Source organism: Mya arenaria, chromosome 13 (genome assembly GCF_026914265.1).
Source record: "Mya arenaria isolate MELC-2E11 chromosome 13, ASM2691426v1".
Taxonomy (NCBI): Eukaryota; Metazoa; Mollusca; class Bivalvia; order Myida; family Myidae; genus Mya; species Mya arenaria.
Window position 1 is genome coordinate 41,216,428 of NC_069134.1, and position 26,570 is coordinate 41,242,997.

General features: G+C 34.1%; 1 protein-coding gene across 1 annotated transcript; it reads left to right on the top strand.

Moving 5' to 3' along the window:
• The first annotated feature begins 2,046 nt into the window (after positions 1 to 2,046).
• Positions 2,047 to 25,586, top strand: LOC128214552 (mucolipin-3-like). Its single transcript, XM_052921082.1, has 15 exons — positions 2,047 to 2,181; positions 4,599 to 4,876; positions 5,841 to 6,019; positions 7,108 to 7,299; positions 9,679 to 9,835; positions 11,153 to 11,243; positions 11,734 to 11,830; positions 13,140 to 13,236; positions 13,582 to 13,700; positions 14,357 to 14,506; positions 15,087 to 15,200; positions 15,402 to 15,524; positions 16,442 to 16,648; positions 17,742 to 17,887; positions 22,180 to 25,586. The coding sequence occupies exons 2-15, from the start codon at positions 4,621 to 4,623 to the stop codon at positions 22,223 to 22,225; spliced, it is 1,974 nt and encodes a 657-aa protein (XP_052777042.1). The 5' UTR covers positions 2,047 to 2,181; positions 4,599 to 4,620; the 3' UTR covers positions 22,226 to 25,586.
• Positions 25,587 to 26,570: the final 984 nt, after the last annotated feature.

Consider the following 26,570-nt stretch of genomic DNA (forward strand, 5'->3'; position numbering starts at 1 on the left):
GTATATTTAGCGCGTGAAAATCACTTGATTAGTGTCGATAAATATACCGACGTTATTCTAAACTTACTTGGTATATACTGTATAACAAGTAGATTTTGAATTGAAAATAGATGCAAAAACTGCGAAACATAAACGCGAAGTAAGCGATGTGGTACATCAGTATTAGGTTGTACATAACAATTTCAATTGTATGTAAGCTGTTTACAATTTTCTTTTTTTTCTTGCAATAGTATCATACGTGGTGTCTAGTCCCTTTAAATTCGTTTTAAATCTACAATAGTTGCTCATATTATTAACATGATAACAATGAAGTAAAGTTTCATTGATACCGGGCCTATCGATACCGGGACTACTTAAGGCCATTCATAACCCAGGGACCCGACATGATCCCCAACTTGGTGTTAAAGACGTGTGCTCATCAACTAGCGCCAGCGATAAGTACCATCGTCCAGTCATCTATTGACACTGGAAGGCTCCCCACAGACTGGAGAAATGCTTTTGTCGCACCAATTTTCAAGAAAGGCGATGTACACCTAGCTGAAAACTACAGACCCGTATCCCTGACTTGTGTAACATGTAAAATCCTAGAACACGTCATCTGTAAACATATCCTATCCCACCTTGAACGAAACAATATCCTCACTTCTTTAAACCACGGTTACCGGTCTGGCTACTCCTGTGAAACGCAGCTGATAACAACAGTCCATGACCTACTTGCCAAGACTGACCCAGGTACTCGGTTAGACATGGCCATACTGGATTTCAGCAAGGCATTCGACACTGTCCCCCACCGAAAACTACTACACAAACTGGAACAATATGGCGTCACGGGCAACATAAACCACTGGCTGAGCGACTCCCTTACCAACAGGAGTATGAAGGTCATTGTAGAAGGTGAAGAATCAGAGGCAGCCACCGTTGATTCCGGAGTACCCCAAGGCACAGTGCTGGGTCCCCTACTCTTTCTCTGCCATATCAACGATCTCCCGGAGTCCGTCAAGTCAACAGTGCGCTTATTTGCCGACGACTGCTTGCTGTACCGTACCATTAGAAACACCAAAGACCAAGAAATACTACAACAAGATCTACAACAACTAGAAGTGTGGGCCAATAAATGAAGTTTAACGCAAAGAAATGTTACATTATGTCTATCAACCAGAAATCATCCAAATTTTACCAACTAGACAGCCACATCCTACAGCAAGTGCCCGAAAATCCAGATCTTGGCGTCACTATATCAGAAGACCTCAAATGGGCCTCCCATATCACCAAGATGACTAAAAAAGCCAACTCTACACTAGGCTTTCTTCGCAGAAACCTAAAGCACTACCCTCAAAACTGCAGAAGAACGGCATACCTATCACTTGTACGCTCCACCTTAGAGTACAGCGCTATAGTCTGGGACCCCTACCACCAAAAAGATGTAGACAACATTGAAAAAGTCCAGAGACAGGCAGCCAGATTTATCACCGGCGACTATACGACCAAGTCGACCGGATGCGTTACCCAGATGCTCCAAGACCTGAAGCTCCCATCTCTGCAGGATCGAAGGAAGGCGAATCGATTGATCTTCTTCTATAAGGTGGTCGGGGGGCTGGTGCCAGCCCTGCCTTGTCACGACTATTTAACACCTGTACGTTCAAATAAACGTAGAGTAACCCCTAAGACATTCAGAGACTACCGATCAGAAAACATTGTGGAAAGACAAACAGTAAAAATACCAAATGCTTCGTGCCAGTGCAGTGTAAGACCATAAGACACAAACATTCGTTCTTTCCAAATACAATAGTAGACTTGAACACACTGGAAGATATCGTTGTATGCGCTTCCACAGTGAACAGCTTCAGGAAAGCTGTTCTCCACTGGGACTAAACCCACACTCTCTCCCGTTGCGCAACGCTGAAAGGCTCTGCAACGTACCTATCCAGATCCAGGTATCACCAATACTGTAATACCGGCTTTTCCCAATTTCGATACCTTCGATACCGGATACCTGGCTTTAGCAATACCATGGTGACCGGCTTGTAAACATGCACCTTTGTTTATTTCCTGTCAGCTGACATTTGGTGAAGGAAGAAAAATCTGTAATAGTATTGCGTATTAATGGATCTGACATCCTAAAAAGAAAAACAATATAAGGCCGTGTTCGTTGTTGCACCTTTCGCCAGAAATTTCATTCTTGTGAGTCTTCTTTCCAAAAACAATAAATAGTTTCATTTCGGACAAATTTCGGATAGATAAACATTTGACAGAATCGGTTTGAACCACAGGCGGCAGTACCGTTGACATAACCCACCCTTTGGCCTCACCCTCCTACTTATAAATAAATTAGTATAAAAAATAATTCAGGACCAAAATTATTTGGAACATGATCATCTCATAAAACCCTAGTCCACCTAAATGGCCGTCAACAGGTCTTTTGACGATTTATTTATTATGGCAGGCTCGTAACAGGGATACATAAGAAATGTAAAAAAAAAAAAAGTGGCCCCGATCGCTCATTCTTGTAGCTACACAAAACCTTTAATATCAACCATAAATTCAAAGAAAAAAAATAAAAAAAATCTTATATTTTTATCTGGGACCTATAATACAAACAACTTGCATTCTTCTCAGAATATAATTTAGTTTCAGAAAATGTACAACTTCAATTCATTTCCACCATCAAAATAGATATTTTAAGAACCAAACACCGAAAATTTTGTTTGTGTGTTCAAAATTTGTTTTGAATGAATAATTACTAAAAAGTAAATATTTTATTTCTAACAACTGTGAAAATGTGTGTATTTTGCTTCAGTATTACAGTATTACAGTATAATACAGTTGTATGAAAGTGTGCTTTATTAGGGATATGATATCACCACTCTCTTCATATGTCAGCTATGTATATGTCAATAGCCAACACTGTAAAGGGGTGCTTTCAGAACCCCCCCCCTATTTCTTTACTTTTTTATCTGAGATTTTGTAACTATGATGATATTTCATTTTGTGACAATAAAGATGAGCATAGGGGTATGCAGTATTGTTTTATATATGTTTTTTTTTTTTTTGCATTCATTTTGGCACAGTCTGTTTATAAGTCTGTAATTGTGGAAACATTTTTACATTGTGTTTTTTACTTGAATATTGCGAAGTTAGGCTTACAGTTGTTAAAATGACATAAACAGAACAAATGAGATGGCACTATTGCTTTTTTAAAGTGTCCTCTGAAATGAGAGCTTAAATCCATCATCTAAAGCTGTGGCACAGTTTTCAGCCATTCAAAATACCCCTGTGTTTGACAAGCAAATGTTTAAAACCTTGAAAACTTTAAAAAAAATCATTAATAAATGTTCAGGTCTAAAACCAAAAAGTGTGCAGTTTTATAATGCATTTTATTACAGAATTAAAAAATCTACTTTTACTTTTGAATGAAGTGGTGATATCACTTAATCTTTAGATACTAAAATAGGCGAATTTGGTCGAAGTTTATCATGTTTTTTAATAGATCTAATATGAAATGTTTCATAAATGTAGAAAAAACTTCCTGTTGTATGTATAACTGATGTTTCAGATATTTTGTTTATAAAGATTGTCTTTTAATTTAATTCTGTTAATTTTGTGAACCAAGAGTCAATAGTCAATGCCAATAATTATATACAAAAAATAGGCTGAACTGGATCAGTCCAAAATAGCCCTAATTGTTTAAGTTCAAGTAGTTGGGTCATTAAATTTTTTATTGGCAAGGCATGTTACTAGATTTACTTTTAAAAACTAATAAGATATAGATAATATTAGGATGAAATAAAAACTGAACTGTGTGCAAATATAAGCAAAAAAGTCTATATGACACAGGGCCTTTTTACCCCTCTTTGCTGTAGTCGATATACAGCTTCTTCCCCAAGGGCCAACCCCTGTTGTTTTTTCAAAATAGATTCTAAAATTCCCCATTTTTTATTGTTTATATTAAAGAAAATCTCATGATTTATTAAATGATGTATCTGAGTGATGTATTTACTGCCTAATTGATATTTTACTCCGAAAAAGTACTCTGAGAATTTTCCCCCAAAACTAAAAAAAACACTTTTTTCCCCACAAAAAAGGCTATTGTGTCTTTTCCATAACTGGTAAATAGTCCTTGTGAAAAAACAAGGAATTCATATGTAAAAAACACAGTTTAAGTTGAGTTGGACTTGTAACCCCAAATTAAAGTTTAAAGCAGCACTCTCACAGATTGACAACTTTTTTATTTTTAGTCTCAAAATCAGCTGATTTTGGCATCAATGCTTTCAATTCAGTCATATATAAGTTAGCTCACAATAGAACAGATATCATATGTTTGGAAACTGCAGACAATTTCACTTTTCTTAAAGCCTTTGTAACATATTTAGCCATAAAACATAACTTTTGGAACATAAATAATAAAAACTGCATTCTGATATTTTATCAGCAGTCTTCGTTATGTCAGACATTTTTAGGCTCATTCAAAGATGAAAAAATAAAAAGTTGTCAAAATGGTCAATCTTTCAGAGTGCAGCTTTAAAAGATCATTCTATGAACTGTGTACTTACCGATGAATTTAATGTAATTTGCATTTTTAAATGTATTTCTATTTTAAGATGTTAAAGTGAATCGAAAATCATGCCAAGGTTGGAACAAATGGCAGCCAATGACACCAATAGTCAGGAGCCAAATGAGGAAAATGAGAATTTGGAGATTCTGGGACCCCAAGAGCCAGTGACCAGATCAGGATCAGTCCGTTCTGGGTCATTTCGTCACCATAAACATCTTCATCGACATAATCAACTTGGTAACAGGGACGGTAACAATGGCGGCACAGATAATGATGTCAGTGGGCGGGAGAATGTCACACAGCAGCCAACTAACAACAGACCAGGTGAGAATAGTTTGAGAGGTCGGAGATGTTGATTATTCATGCAAGATGAGGAATTCCATCTGCATTTAATCACGCCAATAAAACTGATATTCCTGATCAGTAAATGAGTCCCTCCCTATCAAATGAATGCAAAGTTATTGTTAAGACTTTTAAAGCCAGTTGACAAGTATAATGCCAGAGTGCTACACTTACAGCCACCCTTCTCAAGCTAGCTGTTGGAGGCGATGAACTAGGCGAGTAAAATAAAGTTGACGCCCTTACCTTGTTTCTCTACAAATTTTAACAGAGTAATAATTAAAGGATAATTAGTCCTAGGACTTTTCTGATAGCTTAGGACTAGAACATCTGCAGGGGTGGGAGGTCCTGGGTTAAATCCCTGACATTGTAGGGTTTCAGCCAAGTTTTTAAAAGGACAGGGTGCTGCAGAAGAGAAACAAGGTGTTAAGGCACATTGTATCAGGCTGAATAAGATTTGGAACATAATGAACTTAAAAGAAATGTAAGGAATTGCATTTATTAAATTGTAGTAATATTTGGTTTCAACTTCCTAATATGTAATATTTGTATGTATCTATAATCATTTCATAAGTTTTTAATCAAAACAAAAGATATATCCGGTATTAAAGTCTAAAGAATTTAATTCTATGAAGGCAGAAGGGTGTGAATGCTATACTCCATGCAGGCAAAAGGATATTACCAAAAATGACAGGGTGCAGCATATATATCTCTTTAGGGGTAAAAGTGGTTTAGTGGTATAGGTGTCCACCTCTCGCCCCAAAGGTTGTGGGTTGGACCCCCACCAGGGGTACTTTCTCATGGCTACTCAAAATGGACACCAGTACTGGTTTCTACCCAGCAAACAGACTTTGGTCACAATCTAGCTGAAAGAAATTAGTATAAATTAAAAACATGTATACATACATGTATCATTAAAAGTTCTATACCAGTTGTTTATCAAATGCAGGCCCCAGAGGAGCAAACCTGACCAGAATGAGATCATTCTACACACCTTCTATGGAAGATAAACTGATGAGGAAGCTCAAGTTCTTCTTCATGGGTCCACATGAGAAGATCATGGCGAGGAAACGGATCCCATGGAAACTCCTGATACAGATCTTCAAGATTGCTCTAGTTACTGCTCAGGTGAATACAAGATAAAATCTAAGGGGTTAAAGGCGTACAAATGGTGGCACAGAGGTGACCTTCGCAACACTGTTGTGGCCATAACTTTGCAACTTTAGGCCATAACTTAGTAACTTAGTAAATTGAGGCTACAACTTAGTAACTTGTGGCCACAACTTAGTAACTTGTGGCCACAACTTAGTAACTTGTGGCCACAACTTAGTGACTTGAGGCCACATCTTAGTAAATTGTGGCCACAACATAATGCATTTTTTTTTATTTTAAAGCATTATCAAGTTTAACTCATTTGCCTACAATAATAAAAACAAAAAAAGCATATGATTTTGGTACAGATAAAAAAAAAATCTTTGTATCAACCTATATTGTGCACCTTTAAAGCCAGGAGATATCAAATCAGTACCTTTTCAAATCCCCCCTCTCCCCACTGAAATAAATAAATCATGAGTGGTCTTATGGTATACATGAAATCCTCTTATCCAAGAGGTTGTTGGTTCAATCCCTACCATGGGTACTTTTTTATGTCCTCACAAAATCAGTGCAGGTTTCTACTTGGGAAACAGACTTGAGCATATACATGTATATTATAAACAAAGAAACACCTTGTTTTAGTCTACAGAGTTTAAACACAAAAATATAATTTCATTTTTGAAAATATTTTCACTTTCTACATCGTAGGTTATTTATTAGTCACAGTGAGACAAATATTTATAAAACTTTATTTTTAAAAAGTGTTCTACGCTACACGATAGGCACATAGGAATCATGTTGTCTGGCATCGCTGTTCTTCACATCAAGCTTTTATTTCCCCTCTTTTACTGATGCATTTGTTATCCCATCCTAAACAAGTATTGCAATGTTTATTGGGTTTTGATCAACAGCCTGATAGTGCTTTTAACCCGGAGTTGATTGAATCGTCCAATTTTGACCAAATTCACGTTCCAAAAAGTGACATATTCCAGGAGGTAACAAATTTAATTTGCAGACTTCAAGTTGTATATTTTGTTTTAATTCGTCCTCGTTCATATTTATTTTTCAGAAAAAAGGGCATTTTAAGTTCATACCAAATTATACTTTATAACCTGTTACAGTTGGTGCAGTTTGGTTACAGTCGATCAAGTTTTGTTGAGTTTACAGAGAAATCTACGATCGCGATGAGGCATTTCTTCTTAAAAGACTGGACCAATTCATACGAGACCATGCCCTACCCTCCCGCTATTGGGAAATACGCCCTCTACACGATAGATGAGATAACGGACACAATCGACCATGCAATGCAACAGGTTAGAGTCTTTGTAACAGCTGCTGTAATTACTACTAGGGTGAGGAATCACATGACTCAAAGGGGTTCTCACATGGGTAACCATTTTACTGATGCAATCCTTGGTGTAATTCTGTCTAGTTAAATTTTGGCCAAGGATTGCATCATTAAAATACAAGAAAATACAAGCACACATAAAAAGGAGAAAATATATTAGTCTTTTAAAGGCGAAGAAGACTTAGTGTTATCATTCCTTTTTTGTCAAAAAAGTTATTTAGAAATTAACGTAACTTGCTTGTTTATTAACATCGGTTGTGACCAATGTGAGAACCCCTTTAAGTCACATGATTCCTCATCGTGACTTATTGAGTTTAAAGATATGATTTGTCCACAGATTTATGTTTTCCTGCTGATTTTTAAGCTCCAGGCACCCAAAAAATAATGAATATGATTTTTTTTATTACTTTTTAACTGATGTAAAAAAAGTTAACTGGTTGCATTTGGTTGATAATTGAAATGTTGTAAGTTGTCATGGGCCAGTTTGCTTCAAATTTGATGTCAAGAGAGCCCTCAAAAGGGCTTCTAAAAGCCAGTTTTTAGCTCGACTATTCGAAGAATAAGGAGAGCTATACTACTCGCCCAAGCGTCGGCGGCGTCACACCTTGGTTAAGGTTTTGTGTGCAAGCACACATAGGTAAATATCTCAGCAACTACTTGAAGTATTGCATTGGGACTTTATACAATGGTACTCAACCATCCAACAAACTTAATTAACCAAGTTAGATAACTATAGTTTGCATTTAATGCAAATAAAAGGCCTTTATTATTTGACTTAGAAATTGTGGTTAAGGTTTTGCGTGCAAGCACACATAGGTTAATATCTCAGCAACTACTTGAGGTATTGCATTGAGACTTGATACAATGTTATTCAACCATCCAACCTACAAAATTAACCAAGTTAGATAACTATAGTTTGCATTTAATGCAAATAATAGGCCTTTATTATTTGACTTAGAAATTCTGGTTAAGGTTTTGCATGCAAGCACACATAGGTTAATATCTCAGCAACTGCTTGAGGTATTGCATTGAGACTTGATACAATGGTACTCAACCATCCAACCTACTAAATTAACCAAGTTAGATAACTCTAGTTTGCATTTAATGCAAATAATTGCCCTTTGTTATTCGACTTCGAAATTCTGGTTAAGGTTTTGCGTGCAAGTACACATAGGTTAATATCTCAGCAACTACTTGAGGTATTGCATTGAGTCTGGATACAATGGTACTCAACCATCCAACCTACCTAATTTACCAAGTAAGATAACTCTAGTTTGCATTTAATGCAAATAATTGCTCTTTATTATTCGACTTAGAAATTCTGGTTAAGGTTTTGCGTGTAAGCACACATAGGTTAATATCTCAGCATCTACTTGAGGTATTGCATTGAGACTTGATACAATGGTACTCAACCATCCAACCTACAAAATTAATCAAGTTAGATAACTCTAGTTTTCATTTAATGCAAAATAATTGCCCTTTATTTTTCGACTTAGAAATTCTGGTTAAGGTTTTGCGTGTAAGCACACATAGGTTAATATCTCAGCATCTACTTGAGGTATTGCATTGAGACTTGATACAATGGTACTCAACCATCCAACCTACAAAATTAATCAAGTTAGATACCTCTAGTTTTCATTTAATGCAAAATAATTGCCCTTTATTATTAGACTTAGAAATTCTGGTTAAGGTTTTGCATGTAACCACTTTTAAGTCAATACTTCAGCGAATACATCATGTATTGCATTGAAACTTTACACACAGGCTCCCGACCAGATTACCCAGATTACTCTATCTTTTATATTATATCATTTTTGCCCCTTTATTATGCGACTTAGAAAATTCTGGTTAAGGTCTTGCATGTTAGCACACATACGATAATATCTCGATGTATTGCATTGAGACTTTATACAATGGTATTCAACCACTCAACCTAATTGAATAACCAAGTTAGATAACTGTATTTTGCAAATAATGGCCCTTTATTATTACACTTAAAAATTCTGGTTAAAATTTTGCATGTAACCACATTTATGTTAATATCTCAGCACATCATGTATTGCATTGAAATCTAATCTAACAGTGATCCATGCATGTTTCACCAAAACTTTTCAATCCTTACACTGAAAAGCGGCGGAATAGTCGAGCGCGCTGTCTCTGTGACAGCTCTTGTTTCATTTTTTCTACTCAAAACCCAAAAATTCAATAAAAAAATCCTGATCTACCTTTCCTCCCTTTTGGCAATGTGGAATTCAGAATGTGAACAATAGTTATTTCAACTTTTAAATGTTTTTAATCATTGACTGTGAATGAATTTCTATTGTTAACCATTTTTCTTTTGCAGTATGACAAAATAGAAAGGGATGCCATTGGATCACTACGATTCAAACGGTACAGTAATCACACGATCAAGCCAATCAAACTATGCATCCACAAATATCGCTCAGGACAGATAAACGAGTCACAGCAGACTTACAATCTAGACTCACATGTTGATATAGGTTGGTAGCTATATTCAAGTTTTTCTGTTGCCATTGTCGCATTACTTTGTCCGAAGGCATGTCTACATCAGCGTCACACTTTTGATATCTATAAATAACTTTTAATGAACAATTGGCGATGCAGTGTTCCCACTTCCTGTGCCATTTAGTCATGATTAGTAGATGACCCCTGTTGGTTTTGGGGTCAGAAAGTAAAAGGTCAAGGTTATGGTGACTGCTTGATGAATGATGGGTATTCGAAATTCTACTTTTAGCATCGTAATCTACATTAATATTTCAATTAAAAAATGTTGTAAATAATGAAGCTCAAGATTGGGGGGAGAGAATGGGTTTTAACAGGGGAGAGTGAATGTTTTTTCTGACATGAAAGAGAAAATGAGCATCTGACAAGGAGAGAGAGAATGGGTTTCTGACAGCGGAGAAATAATAGGTTCTTGACAAGGAATAGAGAATGGGATTCGGACAGAGGAGAGAGAATGTTTTTCTGGTAAGGGGGAATGGGTTTCTTGACAGGGGAGTGTGAATTGATTTATGATGGGGAAACGAGATTGGGTTTTTGACAGGGAAGAGAGAGTGGGTTTGTGACTGGATGACTGGGGAGAGAAAATGGGTTTCTGACAGGGAGGAGAGAATAGGATTCCGACAGGGAAAAGAGAATGGGTTTCCAACAGGGGATAGAGAACAAGTTTCTGACAGGGGAGAGAGAGAAAAATTCTGACAGGGGGAGATAATAGATTTCTGACAGATGAGAGAGAATGGGTTTCTGACAGAGGAGAAATAATAGGTTTCTGGCAAGGAATAGAGAATGTGATTCAAACAGGGAAGAGAGAATAGGTTTCTGGCAAGGAAGAGAGAATGGGTTTCTGACAGGGGAGAGTGAATTGACTTTCTGACAGTGAATAGAGAACAGGGTTCTGACAGAGGAGTAAGAATTGGTTTCTGGCATGGATGAGATAATGGGTTTCTGACAAGGGAGAAAGAGTGGGTTTCTGACAGGAGAAAAAGAATGGGTGTCTGACAGTGGAAAGAGAACTTATTTCTGACAGGGGAGAGGGAATTGGTTTCATACAGGGAGAGAGAATAGGATTTCTGACACTGAAACTTTAAATTTTGTAATAAAAATACTATGGTATATGATTATAAATACATACATACTTGACATATTTGACAGTTAAAATTACTGAAAGATATAAGAAAATGTCAAAAGACTAAAAATCCCTTAATGTCTGTCAAGTGTTAAATCGTTACCCAGTCAATTTCTGAGTTTACATTGTTTATGTCTGAGAATCTTATCAAATATTTTCTGTTTGTTTTTAGATTGCTATAAAGTTGGAAGGCTTGAAAATGGAACATACAACATCACAGAGTACCTTTTAAAGTCATACAATTTGACCATTGATTTTGATACGTAAGCCCCTTAAATGTATTTATCATTCCTAAAAATAACAGACAAGTGTTGACGTTTATTCTGCAGCACACTTGTTAAAAAATTTTGTAAATGTAAAAATTGAAATTACTATTGCCATGGTAGAAATTTTGTGATCACCAATTCACTTTCTTGTGCTTCCAATCAACGATTAAATTATTTTCAAATAAAAAATAAAAAATGAAGCCAGGGTTTATCCTTAAGATCTTGCCAAAGGCCAGAAGTACATATCTGATGTCTGTAAACAAGAGTTGTTCACTGGCTCACTGGTTGCTTCCCTTTGAATGTGAGTGCCATTAGAGCATAGGCCCTCATGGGCCTCTTATATAAGGGGTTAAGTTTTGTTTTGAACTTAATGTATATAAAATCTGTACAGCAAAATTTGCCACCCTACCTTAGGGCAACTGGTGGATATTTTTTCTCTATGTCTTTTTCTATATACAATTACATGTATTTATTTCGCTATTTTAAGAGTGCTGATATTGGAAATGAAGTTTTCCCTATCGCTTTTCCGGCTTGAGATGAAACAAAGGACTTTTCCACCACAGCTCTTTACAATGGATACTACAGTGAGAACATTTATCATTCAAACAAAAATTATAATACCATATTAATTTGTCTTCATGTACATGTTGGACCTTTACAAACAGTCTGTTTTTGATTCAGGTTTGTGTTTTTTATGTGATTTGCCCTTGCCCATCCCTGCGTCTGTCCATCTGTACATGGTTCTGACTGTTAAGTTACTGTAGTTTCTTTTGATTCTCGTATGGTTAAATTAAAGATAAAGATGGCACCTTTTTCTTTTTCATTTTTGTAAGTGTAGTTTTTCCAAAACCCCATTTCACACATTGTATGGGGAAATCAAAGAAGACTAGGGATTTTGTTCAAGAGTTTTGGAAGGGTGATGCATCCTGTCCGTATTTGTTTGCACCCTTCGGCCCTCATCAAGACCAGCATGGGCACCCTTCTGCCTTCATAAAATCAAATGCCAAATATTTCTTCTGCATTGATTAAAATTAACAGTATGATTATAATCACATACAAACTTAACATATTTGACAGTTGAAACTTAAAGGGACTGTTTCACAGATTGGCACCAAAAAAAGTTTTTTTCAGTAATGAATCTTAGGACAATTATCTAATAGAATGTGTTATGCTTTGATATCATAATTGTAAAAAAAAGTACCAAAATGTAAAAAAAAATTGTGTCAGAGACCAGATTCGAACCCGCGTCGCCAAAATTGTAGTCCAGCGTCTTACTTACTGCGCTACAAAGGCTTATTCTAATCGGGTGACATAATTAAGCTATACACCTACCTCGGTAATATCACGTGATAGCCAATCACGCATAAGGAATGAATTCTACCTGGTAGACATACCCAGTATTTTTTTTTAATGGAAAAATACGAAATAACTGCTAAAATTAAATAAATTGTAAACTATGTGGTACTTCAGTTAGTAAGTTTCAATGCATTGTACACATCGATGCCAAGTTTATGTCAGTTTTCGATAATTTTCTTTTTTTTTCGCTATTTTATCATATGTGAGACAGCCCCTTTAATGTTAGTTCAATAAAACATAAATCCTATCAGTGTCTATCAAAATCGTAATGTTTAAGGTTGTAACAGCCAGGCAAAATGTGCCCTTTTCTCCTTTAATGCCCTGTCCCTTTTCTGTAGCTCCCTGTCCATTCTAATACTTGGCTAAAACCGTTCATTGTAAGGGATTGAACCCAGGACCTCCCACCTCATATGCTCAACCAGTAAGCTATTGGTACCTCTTCTGCAGCTCCGTCATTTTTATAATCTGCCTAAAACACTCAACTCTTAAGCATAATCAATAGTATTTAATCCTTAAATTGTAATTGTTGCACACCAGATTAGTATGGACGACAGCAACAAGGATGGTCAGATGCTGGTCACCCTTAACAGTGAATTTGAAGAGCTCGAGTTAGACGGACACTCAACATATGATGGTAAGAGCTGGAAAAAAGAGATATATTCATCTAGGTTATACATACAAGAGTTGATTAAATTATACTGGACCTTTCAGTTTACGTTACGACTATTCATGCATTTTTTTTCTTATTTTCACAAAACAAATTTGGAACAGGTTTATAAAATTTCATCAAATATTGTTGTTTATTATGAAATTTATAGTTATTTAAGCAGCTGTGACTGCATTTCTATGGTGGTGTAAGATAACCTGTTAACATTCACAAATTGTTTTCTTGTAAATCACTAAATTTTTGCAGTAATTATCTAGCTATCAAGTTAATGTTCGCAAAACTTTTTATGTATTAATATTTTTTATGTTTCAGATGCCCAGAAGACGGACAAGTGGGGTCGTGTAGTGTTGGACGTGTTTGTCATCATTTTCACGTCCCTATCTGCCTTACTGTGCTGTAGATCAGTGTGTAGAGCTCAACAGCTTAGAAGGGTACGAACATTCTAGAAAGTTTTATTATATGCTCATCATAAATCCACAAGTAATACATAATGCAAAATACAGTCGTACGTACACTCAATTGCAATACAGCCATATTCAACTAGCTGAAGTCATGTCTTGCACAAATATAAAATGACATCATAGAACAAATAAGTGTTTCATTAAAATGGCATTTATTATTTAATCATGTGTCTTTTTAGTGATATAAACCAGTAATGTGTAGGGTAATATGAAGGGGAATATAACAGGTTTTTATTTTTCTCGGCTAGCACCTCATGATATCCACATCTGAAAAAAAATAATCCTCTCTCGAAAACCAATTGTCAATAGATTAGTATCCCACTTAAATATATTTTGTGTAGCATAGATTGAAATAATTAATTTTATTGATCATGGTTGGGGTGCGTCCTTTAAATAATATAATACCGTACTCAACTTTGTGGGGTTTTTAAAACTGGCTAAAGTTCTATTTTCACAAATATGTAGCAAAAGAAGAAAATATGACACTATGATATTTCCAATTTACGATTAAAATTGACTAAGATCTTTTTTTTAAATGGCCCCCTGTCCGATATGAAATTGGTTAAGTTACATTGGTAAATTAATACTTAGTCCTAATTATAATGATTCTTACCTATCACATTCAGGCCACAAATGAGTTTTTCAAGGCAAGACATGGTAGGTCAATGAAGACAGCTGACCAGTGCGAATTTGTGAATTTGTGGTATGTGACGATCATCATCAACGACGTGCTCACCATGGCTGGGTCAGGGTTGAAAATACAGCTAGAAACACGGGTATGCTGATTATATTTAATCTGATTTGATTAATCAATGAACAAATGCTAATTAACAATGTTGACATAATGCTACATATTATAAATTATGGGTAAGTAGGTGACCTGATTTAAGATTTACTGGTAAATGGAAAAAATATTCGTTGAAAGTAAAGCTTAAACCTGAATATGATTTTTTGGGCCCTTTTATCCCATATTAGGTCATCTAGCAACCCAGAAAGGTATATGTCAAGTCAACAACCTGTTTACATTGATCAAGATGTGAACACTGTCTGGGAAATGTTTCATTCATTTATTGGAATTGGAAAAAAAATATGCTCTGGCTAGCTTTATGGATTAATGAACGCTCACACATAATTAAAACATAACTAGATTAAATAAAGTTCAAGCTATTATTTTACCCAAACCATTTACATTTGTATACTTATACTGATATGAACTAGATTTGTAAAATTCTAAATTCGCATCTTTTGGAATTCAAAGAGCGTCAAATAACTTTATTAGTCTGCTTTCATGACTTGGTGTTCATTTTATTAGTTATATACATGTAGTAGATTGTTTAAATCCCCATTCTATTTCAGAACTTAAAGAGCACATCAAACCACTTTGACTACTGCAGTGTGATGCTGGGTACCGGCAGTCTGCTTGCCTGGCTCGGTGTTCTTAGATACATCGGATTCTTTCAGCAGTTTAATGTGAGCAAACCATATAGTTTTGCAAAATTTCAATCTGATTTTAAATTTGCCAAGACATGCTACCAAGATTGCTTTTATTAATGCAGTATTGTCCTCAATTTTCCTGATGATAGAAAACTTTTCTCTCATTACACCGTAATTTTGCTGTAGGATTTTTTGTACGTTACAAACAAAAACTTCAAATGAATCTTTATTATGTAGATACTGATAGTAACTCTGAAGAAAGCTTTCCCGAACATGCTGCGGTTTCTCACGTGCTGTTTCATGCTCTACATCGGCTTTGTTATATGTGGATGGGTGGTTCTAGGACCATATCACTTAAAGGTATGGAAAACTTTAAAGAATATACATGGAGTGAAACATAATCATAAATTTCATTGGCAATCTATTTATAGTGCTTTAGTGGTATAAGTGTTGTCAGCACAAACAAGGGGTTGTGTGGTTGTTCTAGGATCTTATCACCTAAAGGTATGGATAACTTTAAAGAATAGACATGGAGTAAAACCAGTATCGATAATTTGATTGGCAATTTGATTTTTAGAGGATGAGAGTGGCTTAGTGGTATAGGTGTCCGCCTCTCACCCAAGAGCGCCACTAAGAGAACCTTCTTATAGCCTTTCAAAATTGGAAACAGTACTGGTTTCTACTCTATAAGCTATCATCTTTGGTCACAATCAAACTTAAAGGAATTAGTTTTCATTGAGTAATTTAGATTTGTCAGTAGTAAAAACTGTTGTATTTGGGCAGTTGAGCAGTTCATTTTATTGTTATCTGTAGAATCATTGATCATATTATTTTTTACAATTTGTGATGAAGAATTTGTTCTGAGCATTTTGTGACTAATTTGTAAAATATCATGTTAGAATTCTTACTTTGTTGTATTGGCCACATATCTCTACCATACTATTTAAGGCAAGCCAGGTATAAGTGGGCAGTTTCAATAAAGAAATTTTAGTCGTAACTTCAACTATCTTAAATCTGTATAAAATCTGTATAAATGTTACAAACGGCAATACACCTTGTTTTTTTATTTCCTCAACTGTGCTTTCATTTTCGTTGTTGGCTATATAATGTAGTTCAAATAATTGAAATATGTAGCAAAATAATGAGATTTTGTCACTTAGATAATTTTAATATACGATTAAAATCGATAAAGATCTTTATTGAAATGGCTCCCTGAAGAATATATAAAAAAATGTATTGCTAAGATATGGAAAACATTTCCCTTTTTATTCTTTCAGTTCCGTCAGATGAGCACTGCCTCCGAGTGTCTATTTTCTCTAATCAACGGAGACGACATGTTTGTTACATTTTCTGCGACGGTTACAAACAACCAGTTGGTCTGGTACTACAGCCGCTTCTACCTTTACCTATTTATCTCCCTTTTCATCTACGCTGTTCTCAATCTGTTCATTGCGGTCATCATGGATACTTACGAGACAATAAAGGTATTCTTTGATAATTATGGGGTAGAATGTATCACAATCTTGTTGCATATAATCACATTTACACCACATTTGTAGTTGACCAGTAATGGAAATTTAATGGAAAAAGGTGTTACATGTATTAACTTATAGGAAATGGCAATGAATTTTATTGCTTATTGATTAAGGCATTTTTCATTTACTCTAATAATTTAGAGAAAAAAAAGCAACAAAAAGTTAATGTATGCCCGCAGAGGGCATTATATAAAGATAAGACCATTTGTCCATCCGTCAGTCCATCTTTTGTTCCATCTCCATGGTTTTCCGATTAATAACTTGTGAGCACTTATGACCAGGGACCTCAAGTTAGGCAGAATGGTCATGACCAGCAGAATAACCCATTTTGTGGTCTGTGGGTCAAAGGTATTGTTGACCTTGAGCTGAAAATCTGTTTTCAATCAATTACGGAAGAACACTGAGGCCTGGGGACCTCAAACTTGGTATCCTGGGTGACTGAGACCAGCTGAAGAACTCAAACTATTCTGAGGTCAGAGGGTCAAAGATCAAGGTCATGGTAATCTCGAGCTGAGAATCTGTCAAGACAAGCACATGAACCTGTATGATTTTGAGGTCAATGGGTTAAATGTCATGGTCATAACCTCAGTTGAAAATCTGTAACTGGAGAATGCTTCATTGTTAAGTGGGAAATGTTGTCATGAAAATATGTTAGAAACTAAAGACTATCTGTCCATATAGGCTTAAATATTAACAACTAAAACAAGGCATTTCAGGGGCATTTGTTATGTTCCTGTGACAGCACTAGATTATATATAGAAATTGAAACAAGTTGTTTTCAATTTTGAATACAGTTGTTTTTCAACAATTATCAAAAAAAAAATTATTGCAATTTATGCCCCTTTATGTAAAAAAAACCCGTTTTCTTATTATTAAGGGAATATCCAAAATTATTTTTTTATGTCTTCAACATGATTACTACCCTGTATATTAATTCATGTCTGGGTCACTTGAAAGTAACTGGCTCAAATTACTGTCTAATTTTGCAAACACTATGGTATATTCATTAGGATACATTATTTTTGTCTTTTTCTACTGATAGGAATACTATGAAGGAGGTTTCCCAAAGAGCGAGTTGTTTGAGTTCATAGACAAGTGTACAGAGAGTGCCAGCTCTCCCAAGTTCAGACAAGAGGATGACAGTTGCTCGTGTTGTGCACTCACTGCCTTGTGTTGTTGTTGTTCAGGGTAAGAACATGTTTGTGTTTATGTAGGTGAATTAAGATTAATATTAATATTTAATTAATACTAGTTAATAGACAACTGTATAGAGAGCGTCAACTCTTGGATGTACAGACGGGAGGAGACAATTGCTATTGCTATTAAGCTCACTGCTCTGTGCTGTTGTTGCTCATGGTTAGAACATGTTTGTGAGTATATATAGGTGTTTTTATAAAGTATAAGTTAATAGATAATGGTAGGAAGAGGGCCAACTCTCCGATGTAAAGACAAGCATTAAATTTGCTACTGTTGTATGCTCACTGCCTTGTGTTGTTGTCAATTACCTGTCATGCAGGGTAAGAACATGATTGTGTATATGGTGATGTATTCAGATAGTATAAGTTTATGGAAAAGTGAATAGAGAGCGCCAATGCTCTGATGTATGGATGGGTGGGTGTCAGTTGCATGTGTAGTAGCCTCACGGATGTGTGTGCTCATGTGTTTAGTAAGGCTAGGATTGTTTTTTTTTATGTAAAGACCAGTGAAAAGAGAGTGAATATGTTTGAAGGATTGATATGTAATATAAGATAAGTGAACAATAAGAGTTGACTCCCGAAAGCTGTTGATGAGAGGATGATAATTGTTCCTGTAATAATCTCACTGCCTTGTGTTGCTGTTGTGCGCGTTAAGACATTGGATATACACTGCCATGTTCGAAAGCCGAAAAACTAGTTTTTCTTAAGGGTAAAAGTAAATATGTAAAAATGCAATCTGATCTTTTTAAAGCACTCTGATATAACTGGTTTTTAGATGCTAACTCAAATTGGCTCATTCCAAGACAAAAAATAAAACAGATCTTAAAAAAATAAAAATGTGTTTTTGACTTTTAACAGTACAGTCATGCTAAAATTGATTGTAAAGGTGTTCTTGAGCATAAAGTTTATAGTTTTTATTAACAGAAAATTTCAAAAAACAATTTGCCTGATAAAAAAAAAATCCAAAAAAAACCCCCTTAATGTACCTACTCTATTTTTTGAGGGCATAAAACTGGACACAAATTTATTATTTCTTATGCCTTAATGGTAACTGGGTCAATGACCTTAACTAACTTTTACCAGCATAGAAGGAAACAGATGAAGAAAATGCTTGATTTAGTATTCAAAAATGACACAATAATACATCAGTATGGTAAGCATATACATTCTGGCCTAACAGGCTAACAGTTCATTGTTCTAGAGTTGCAAACAAATATTGATCTGTTTTAGTCAAAAGTTGTTTTTTTTCAACTACTTGGTCTTGAATTTTTTGCATTTTCGGAAAAAGAAATTAATTAAAATTACCAAAATAAATTTGACAAAATCTAACTGCAGAATGAGGATTAATGTTTTGCCATTGACATTTAAAGGGCACAATACAGGTTGCTGATTTTTGTTTTTTCAATGCATTTTCATGTTTAACTAATTTGTTTTTAATTATGAATTTTTTTTTATTTAGGTTCAGATAAAAAATATTAACCTTTATAAATGGGCTATGGATGGATTATGGAAATGGATTAAAAGCTATGTTGCCACATATTCCACAGTAAAAAAGCACCAAAATGTTTTTTGTGTGTATTTAAATCAATGTTGTTGTTTTTTGTTTTGATCATTAAATTCAAATGATTAAAACATTATACTGCATTGATTTTTTTGTTTCAAAATTGGCATCAACATATCAACAACTTAAATTAAGAAAACTGGCCATTCATTATTTTAATTTCCCTCATGCTAACAGTAATTATCAAAATCTCTGAGAAACAGAAAATAAAAAATCTATCCACTAATATTAGTTCTGTCTGAAATCTCACTTACAGGAGAAAATGAGTTTTCTCATTCTAATAATGGAATAGTCAATACTACCGTATTTCTGTCTCCAGCTTGATAATTATGAACATTAATGTCTAGGTCAAACCGTCTTTTTGACCATAATTGGTTGGTACAGCTTTTCTAATCTCGTCCTCATTACAATTGCTGATTTTATGTAACAGCCTAAATTATAACAGTGAACCAATATTGGCATCGCATTGGTAAAAAACCCTGACTATATGTATTTTAGAAAGTTTTTCATTCTTTCATCCAGAGTTCTAGATTAAACCCAGTACTAGAAAATAAAAACCAAAATGTAAACTTCAAAGGACCATATCTCTGCCCAAAATTATTGAATTTGAAACCAAATGCAAAAAAACAGTTTAACATTGTTAATTGCTTGCAATTAAAGCTTCTTCCCTTATCCTCCTACAGCTTTTGTTAACGTAAACATCTTTTTCACTCTTCCACACAATTGATTACAAGCAGATATTTCTCTGTTTTGTCGGTATGTTTGTTTTTTGATAAGAGAGTTTTTCGTTAAGTGTCATTTTTCCCATTGGAGATTAAAACAAAACCTGGTTATGTGACAAAGCTGTCATTATCACAATCTTTCTATCTCTGAGTAATTACTTTATTCATGAACGCCTCAAGGTCTATACACAAAAATAAACCTTCTTTTCTGAAGTCAATAAGCATACAGTCAAGAACAATCCCAGTCAGATTCAGACTTCTAATGTTCTGAATGACCAAGGGAGTTAAATCATTTAGAATCCTAGGAGCGATTGTATACCCTAAGAGAGATTTTGGGGCTGTCACACAAAAGCATCTTAAGAAAATTTGAACATAATTTTACTTAATTTATTAGTCTTTTAACAGTACTTGCTCATGTTTTGGTTTATGTGAAATGCACTTTTTTGTATGACAAAATAGTTTTGCAAATCATTAAGAGTGTTAAAACTAAGACACCAATACCTGGAACCCTTCAGCAAATGCTGATTTTTTTCTAGCTTTAGCAATCTGACAATCCCTTATTTAAAGCTTTATTATTGCATGATTGGTTGATTGACATTATTACTTGATATTGTTAATGTATTGTTAAGAGGTCAAAATATCAACCACTTTTGTAAAAGTCTTATTGGTCTTTTTGTTAAGGCGTTTTTTTGACATAACCAGAGTGGGTTTGCACCCCTCTATAATAACAAAAATACGTTTTTATACTATATCATAATACATCAACATACATATATCACCACTCGGTGTAGCAAATTATGTTTCAATATATATATTAAGTGCTGGAGATTTGTTTTGTTATTAAACCAAAAATAAGATTATTACCAGTCATAATATATATGGAAAACCAAATTCAAGTCATTTATTGATTTAATTTGTTGTTAGTTTAAATAAATGTAAATAGTGATCCCTAAAAATTATGTATGTTCTTATGTTCACACAATAATGAAGAAGTGTCCTCTTCAACCAAAAAAATAAATATCAAAGACCACTCCTTTTTCTGATTTTGCGTGCTTTCCTTTTGTTCATTTAGAGTTTACTAAAATCTAATTATATGTCTGCTAAAAGATCATTCTCTCACACTGGCTTGGTAAATTTGGAAGTTTTATTATTCAGAAATTATTTGTAATGAGGAAGGAGAATAATTTGGCACCCTGGGAAATGGTAATTTTGCAAGGAAGATGAAAATAGAATATCCTTGTGACCAGTGAACACGGCTTCAGATTACCAAAAAGGAGTGAAATGTTTATGGACGAAAGAAATATTGATGATATAAGACATTTTTGGAAATAAGTAATGTGTTCTTTATTGCAATTATGGTATTATTTGTCAGCGTTATATGCAAAAAAGCCATCGAATATATTCAGTTAGGAAAGTACACAATCATATACAAGTTTCCTAATGCAAAGCTTTTAGTTGCTTTTAGAAAAGTCAATGTACTTTTAGCTTGTCTGTTCTTGGTGTTATTATGAATCAGGAGCAGTGTCATACAAAAAATTGAGCCATGGCCATGACCAAAAAAATTAAAGATATTGATATGAAAAGTAGTACATCTTTTTAATTGACAGAGTGTCTTCAGTGTGACTAGAGTATACATCAGACTATGAATATGTGTAGCGAAGCCTTAAGTTATGGCCTTTATAATGCTATTTTGATTCATGCTTGGATGTTTGTATGTGTGTCTGTGTGTGGTGTTTGTTTGTTTGTGTCTCTTGTTCATTGTCTTTGGGGCCCTTACCTAATTTGCCTTTAAACAGGATTTATATTTATATTTTTTTTAGTACTGGGCTTGTCCCTGTACTTTTCATTGTATTTAAAATAATAAATGAATAATGCGCATTGTTAGACTAAGAAAAATGGACGAGCACTGGCGCCCTCTCACAGTGCTCTTATTTATCGCCCATATATTGAACGAAAATAACCATTCATAAAAATCATTGGATTTAATTTGAAACTTTTCAGTGGCAATCCAGACAAACCAGATGAGTACACAAGACTTATACAGTGATATTGCTGATCTCGAGAAAGAGTGACTTTATGGAGCATGGTGTTTATGTACAAATAGTGAGAATGGAGAGGTTGAGAAACTTGTACGTGTAACTGTATGTACAGTTAACAGTTGCTGTTGAGTTTAAAAGTTGTTTGCAAAATTTATTTAAACTTGTACTTGCAGACTCACAGTTATCACATGAATAACTTTCCTCATACCAATGTATGTGTAATCCTAAATTTGTACAAGGTACACATATTTCGATGATGATCGTACTACACAAAAAATATATCCACCTGTACATGTACCTGTTCAAATTGTGTGTTACAACCTCTTCATTGACGTTTAAAATGAGGTGATTATGACAAAATACCTTGCATAATCAAAATAACTACTTTATTCACTGATATTGCTGGGCTTTGCCTAGAAGAGCATCAGCTTCCATGAACAACAAAGTGATGGGCTATAAAATCTTGTTAAACAAGCGTGTAATTTGCATATGATCAAAAGGGCTTTATTGCAAGAGAATGCTTTTCCTGCCAGAATTTTGTGTGATAGACTTGACTGTTTGGATGAAATGCCACACTCTAGAACAATCCCTCAAATGTTCGTGATCTCCCGTAATGGGTTATGATGTGATTTGCGGAGACAATTTGAATACGATTGAACTCTTAAACTGAGCTAAAAATGAAATTCAGTATTGTATGAATTGTTGCTTTGTCTCAAATATAAAAATTGTAAATATAGATTTAAAATGCAATTTAAAATGACAAATTTTGTTTGTTTTGTATTCTTCTGTATAAATTTAACTCGTATACATATTAATATATTAGCATTTGTTTAATATTTGCTGACATATACCACCAACTATGTCTGTTTGTACAATCTTTGTGTAAAAACTTCACTTGTTTTGTTTCTTTTAAGGTATGGCATCCATCATTAAAACAAAAAAGCCACTTGTAAAGTTTCATTTCAAAAGTTTTGACTGAGAACTTTTTCCGATATAGCCTCTATAGGCATTATGCTATTTAACAAACAAATTGATAAGATTGCTGTATAATTATAGTCAAATTTTGTTTTATTAACTCCCTTTAATATATCATGTCATAATGTTAGCATCATTATAGTTTTATTCAAAAATGTAATCCATGCAAAAATAATGTAATGTGCACTAATACATCTTTGCATCCTGGTGATGGATGACTTACCTTAAAGGCCTAGTTTAAGAAATGTTTGGCATGATAATCTCCTGCTGTACGTCTTCTGCTAATTGCACTGGTGTCACAGTAGGGGCCAATTTCCTGTATATTGGTTTATTGGCTTAGGGCCATTTGAGGTCCAATATAATAATGGAACCTCCAAAACTGCACAGCAGAATACTCAGATTGGAGATCTGATAAGAGGGATCAAGGCAAGTAGATTAATATCAATACACAGAGGTCGTGTACTATACACCTATTTGGGGGAGGGGTGGGGTCTCTTATAGAAGGCTGAAACTAGGCCTTTAAAGTATTTGTGAATTCAGCAATTATTGCCGAGTGTGTTTAGTCATCGAAATAAGTATTTTGATGAACAAGCCTGAATTCATATACTTCTGCTTGGCATTGCATTTTTTGAACAAGCCCTGCTGTATAAAACCCAGAATTTGAACAAGCGCGGAAAGCGTTTTACCAGTGCAAGGCTTGGCCCAAGGCTTGTGTTTATTTTGACCACTGTGTGTTTCTATTTAATAAAAAAAGTGAATATTGTGCTAGTGGTGAACTGGAAGGGCATTTTTTTTTGCATATGGTGCTATAATGTAATAAGATAATTATACATATTTTGCATAAATATTGCCTCTTTGTTAATACTCATTTTATGTTTTATTCCCATGATGCGTAACATGTTGGTCGTTGACATTCACTATTAATAGTATATTATTATCCATTTTTCTTTTGAAATAAACCAATATGCTGTTTATTAACTGGATATTTTCTTTTGCTGAATTTCTGGATAGATATTTATTAAAAATTTGATTTCTACTATAAGCAAGCATTGATAAGTTGTGAAAATTATTCCTGTCAGTTGTGTGAATTGTAAATTTTGCTACTTTAATTGAAACAAAGGTTACTCAAAAATATTTTTTTAAATTATATTATTTGTTTTGTTTAATTTATATATTATTAGCTCTGGCTGCTTATTTATTATATTTTATGTTGTTAAAAGTTGTCAGGTGTGTTATGTTTGTCATTAAGGTTCATGTATACAAAATTTGTAATTCGCAAATCGATGTTTCTATATATCATGTCTCCAACAATGCCATTGGTCATGCGGCGACCCCATATTTTTCCATATTCGGTCACTAATCTTTATATAAGACCAAATTGTTTGTTTTTTCGATGAATAAATGAAATTTTGATCAATGTATACAGGTTGTTAACATGATATATTTATGTTACAGGGTTAGCCCAATAAGAGATATATGGGGCAAAAAAACAAACTTAACATGATTTCCATGGTGTAAAATTGTGATAGATAAATATTTTTGCACTCTGAGAATTTCTTTATATAATATTCACTTTTAAGAGGTATTTCTAGATTACACTTATAAACACAAATTTATTCCATAGGTGGCAATATCAGTCGGGGAAAGGGGATTTTATTATATATATAATTATTACCCTGCCCCGGCTTATTAAGTGATTTTTTAACTTTACTCACTTTTACAATTTACCGTAATTATCTCACTGGTCATTGGAGTTAATAACTTAATTATTTATAAATAATTTATTTTCATTGATTTAACTAAAGAACACACTTTTAAAAAAAACTAAAACATTATACTTATTTGGTTAATTTGAGTGTAAATAATTTTAGAAAACAACTTAAGATATGACTTTAGGGACGGAATTTAAAAACCTTTAAATAGCGAAATGTTCAACTTTTTGAAAAAAGTCTTAGTTGAAACTTAGTGTTTTTATACAAAAAAATGAAAATAAGTATGGAAAAGATCCAAATATTAAATGCATGAAAATTCATTTGATCAAAACTAAAGGGTTTTTAAATTATAAGTTTTTGTTGTTAAAAAATTGAAATTTTCTCTAAGATGAAGATTTATGAATATCACACGCCTTATGTTTTGTAAATACCAGTCCTGCATTCCTATTATGGATATTAAAAAATCTCCATCCCTGATAGATACTTCCATCTGTGGTATGTACCACTCTGTTGGTAATATCTAATTTAGTAGTCAAGAATCAAATTTTCCAAAAATATCTGTTTTGTATGTTTGTATATTTCACCAAGTCATTCGTGTTTTTATAAATAAAATGCTAAATGTAACATTTATGATGCAATTTGCAAATATATTATTTATAATAAAAGCAACTTTGTAAACCTTTCTATGACTAATTATCTATCCCACTCTTCTACTGTCTTTGATGGAGAAAAAGAACAGCTGAGGTCCAGATACTTCTGGGTATTAGCTGCACAATGTGCCTCAATTACCCGGTAAAAAATGCTTCTGCTGTGGATAGAAATAAGCATTGCAGACGCAAGAGATATAACTGTGTTATAACCAATTATTTGTCTGAGACTGAAAGTGACTTATAATAGTTTGTTGCAAAAAACTAACGATTTTTCTCATTATTGAAAGTCACTTTTGTCTTAGTTAATTGTGTTATCTGAAACGGCGGTAGTCAAACCTTGCAGACAATTACTTAACTATTTATTATATTACCATGATGAAACTTGGTGACAGTTTGACAATAAGTGGCCTCAATAAGCCAATTAAATTAGCCTCTTTTACATGAAACATTGTTTTATAATTGCTTTTAGTATGATGGGCATTTGACACACCTAAAAATACCGAAGAATTCTAGGTAATGTTATACAATGTTTTAGTTTATATGTCATATAAAAATACCCATCAAGAGTTTTGCGTTTAATGGCGATGGAACAAAACATACTACAATATTAAGTATTCCAAAAGTGACGGGAAAAATATATTTCAGAAATCTACATCATAATAGAAAGTCCAATATCTCCTTTCAAATAACAATATTATTCTGAAAATGAGTGACAGTGTTGTCTCCCTCAATGAAGCCTTGAAACACAAGCACTTGGGACAAAAGCTGTAATTAAATTAGCTGGTCCCTGATTGTGTTCATGATTTAGTAGATATCCACTTGAATTAACGGTAGATCTGAGAAATACCTTATATGGCTGCACTTATTTGACGACAATCGTAAAACTTGACAACATTTCTAACATTGCATCAGACAGTGTCGCTGTTTAAGTTAGGATTGGTTTGGTACTTACAATCAAACTTCAACCTGAATTTCTTACCTTAGAAAAAGGTGTGAGAATAAGAGTTATTGTGCAC

Bases quoted from the DNA above. Each gene is read 5' to 3' on its own strand.
- LOC128214552 (XM_052921082.1), top strand. From the start codon at position 4,621: ATGCCAAGGTTGGAACAAATGGCAGCCAATGACACCAATAGTCAGGAG. The intron at 7,300-9,678 runs GTTAGAGTCTTT...TTTCTTTTGCAG, and splicing joins TCGACCATGCAATGCAACAG to TATGACAAAATAGAAAGGGA. The intron at 15,525-16,441 runs GTATGGAAAACT...TTATTCTTTCAG, and splicing joins TAGGACCATATCACTTAAAG to TTCCGTCAGATGAGCACTGC.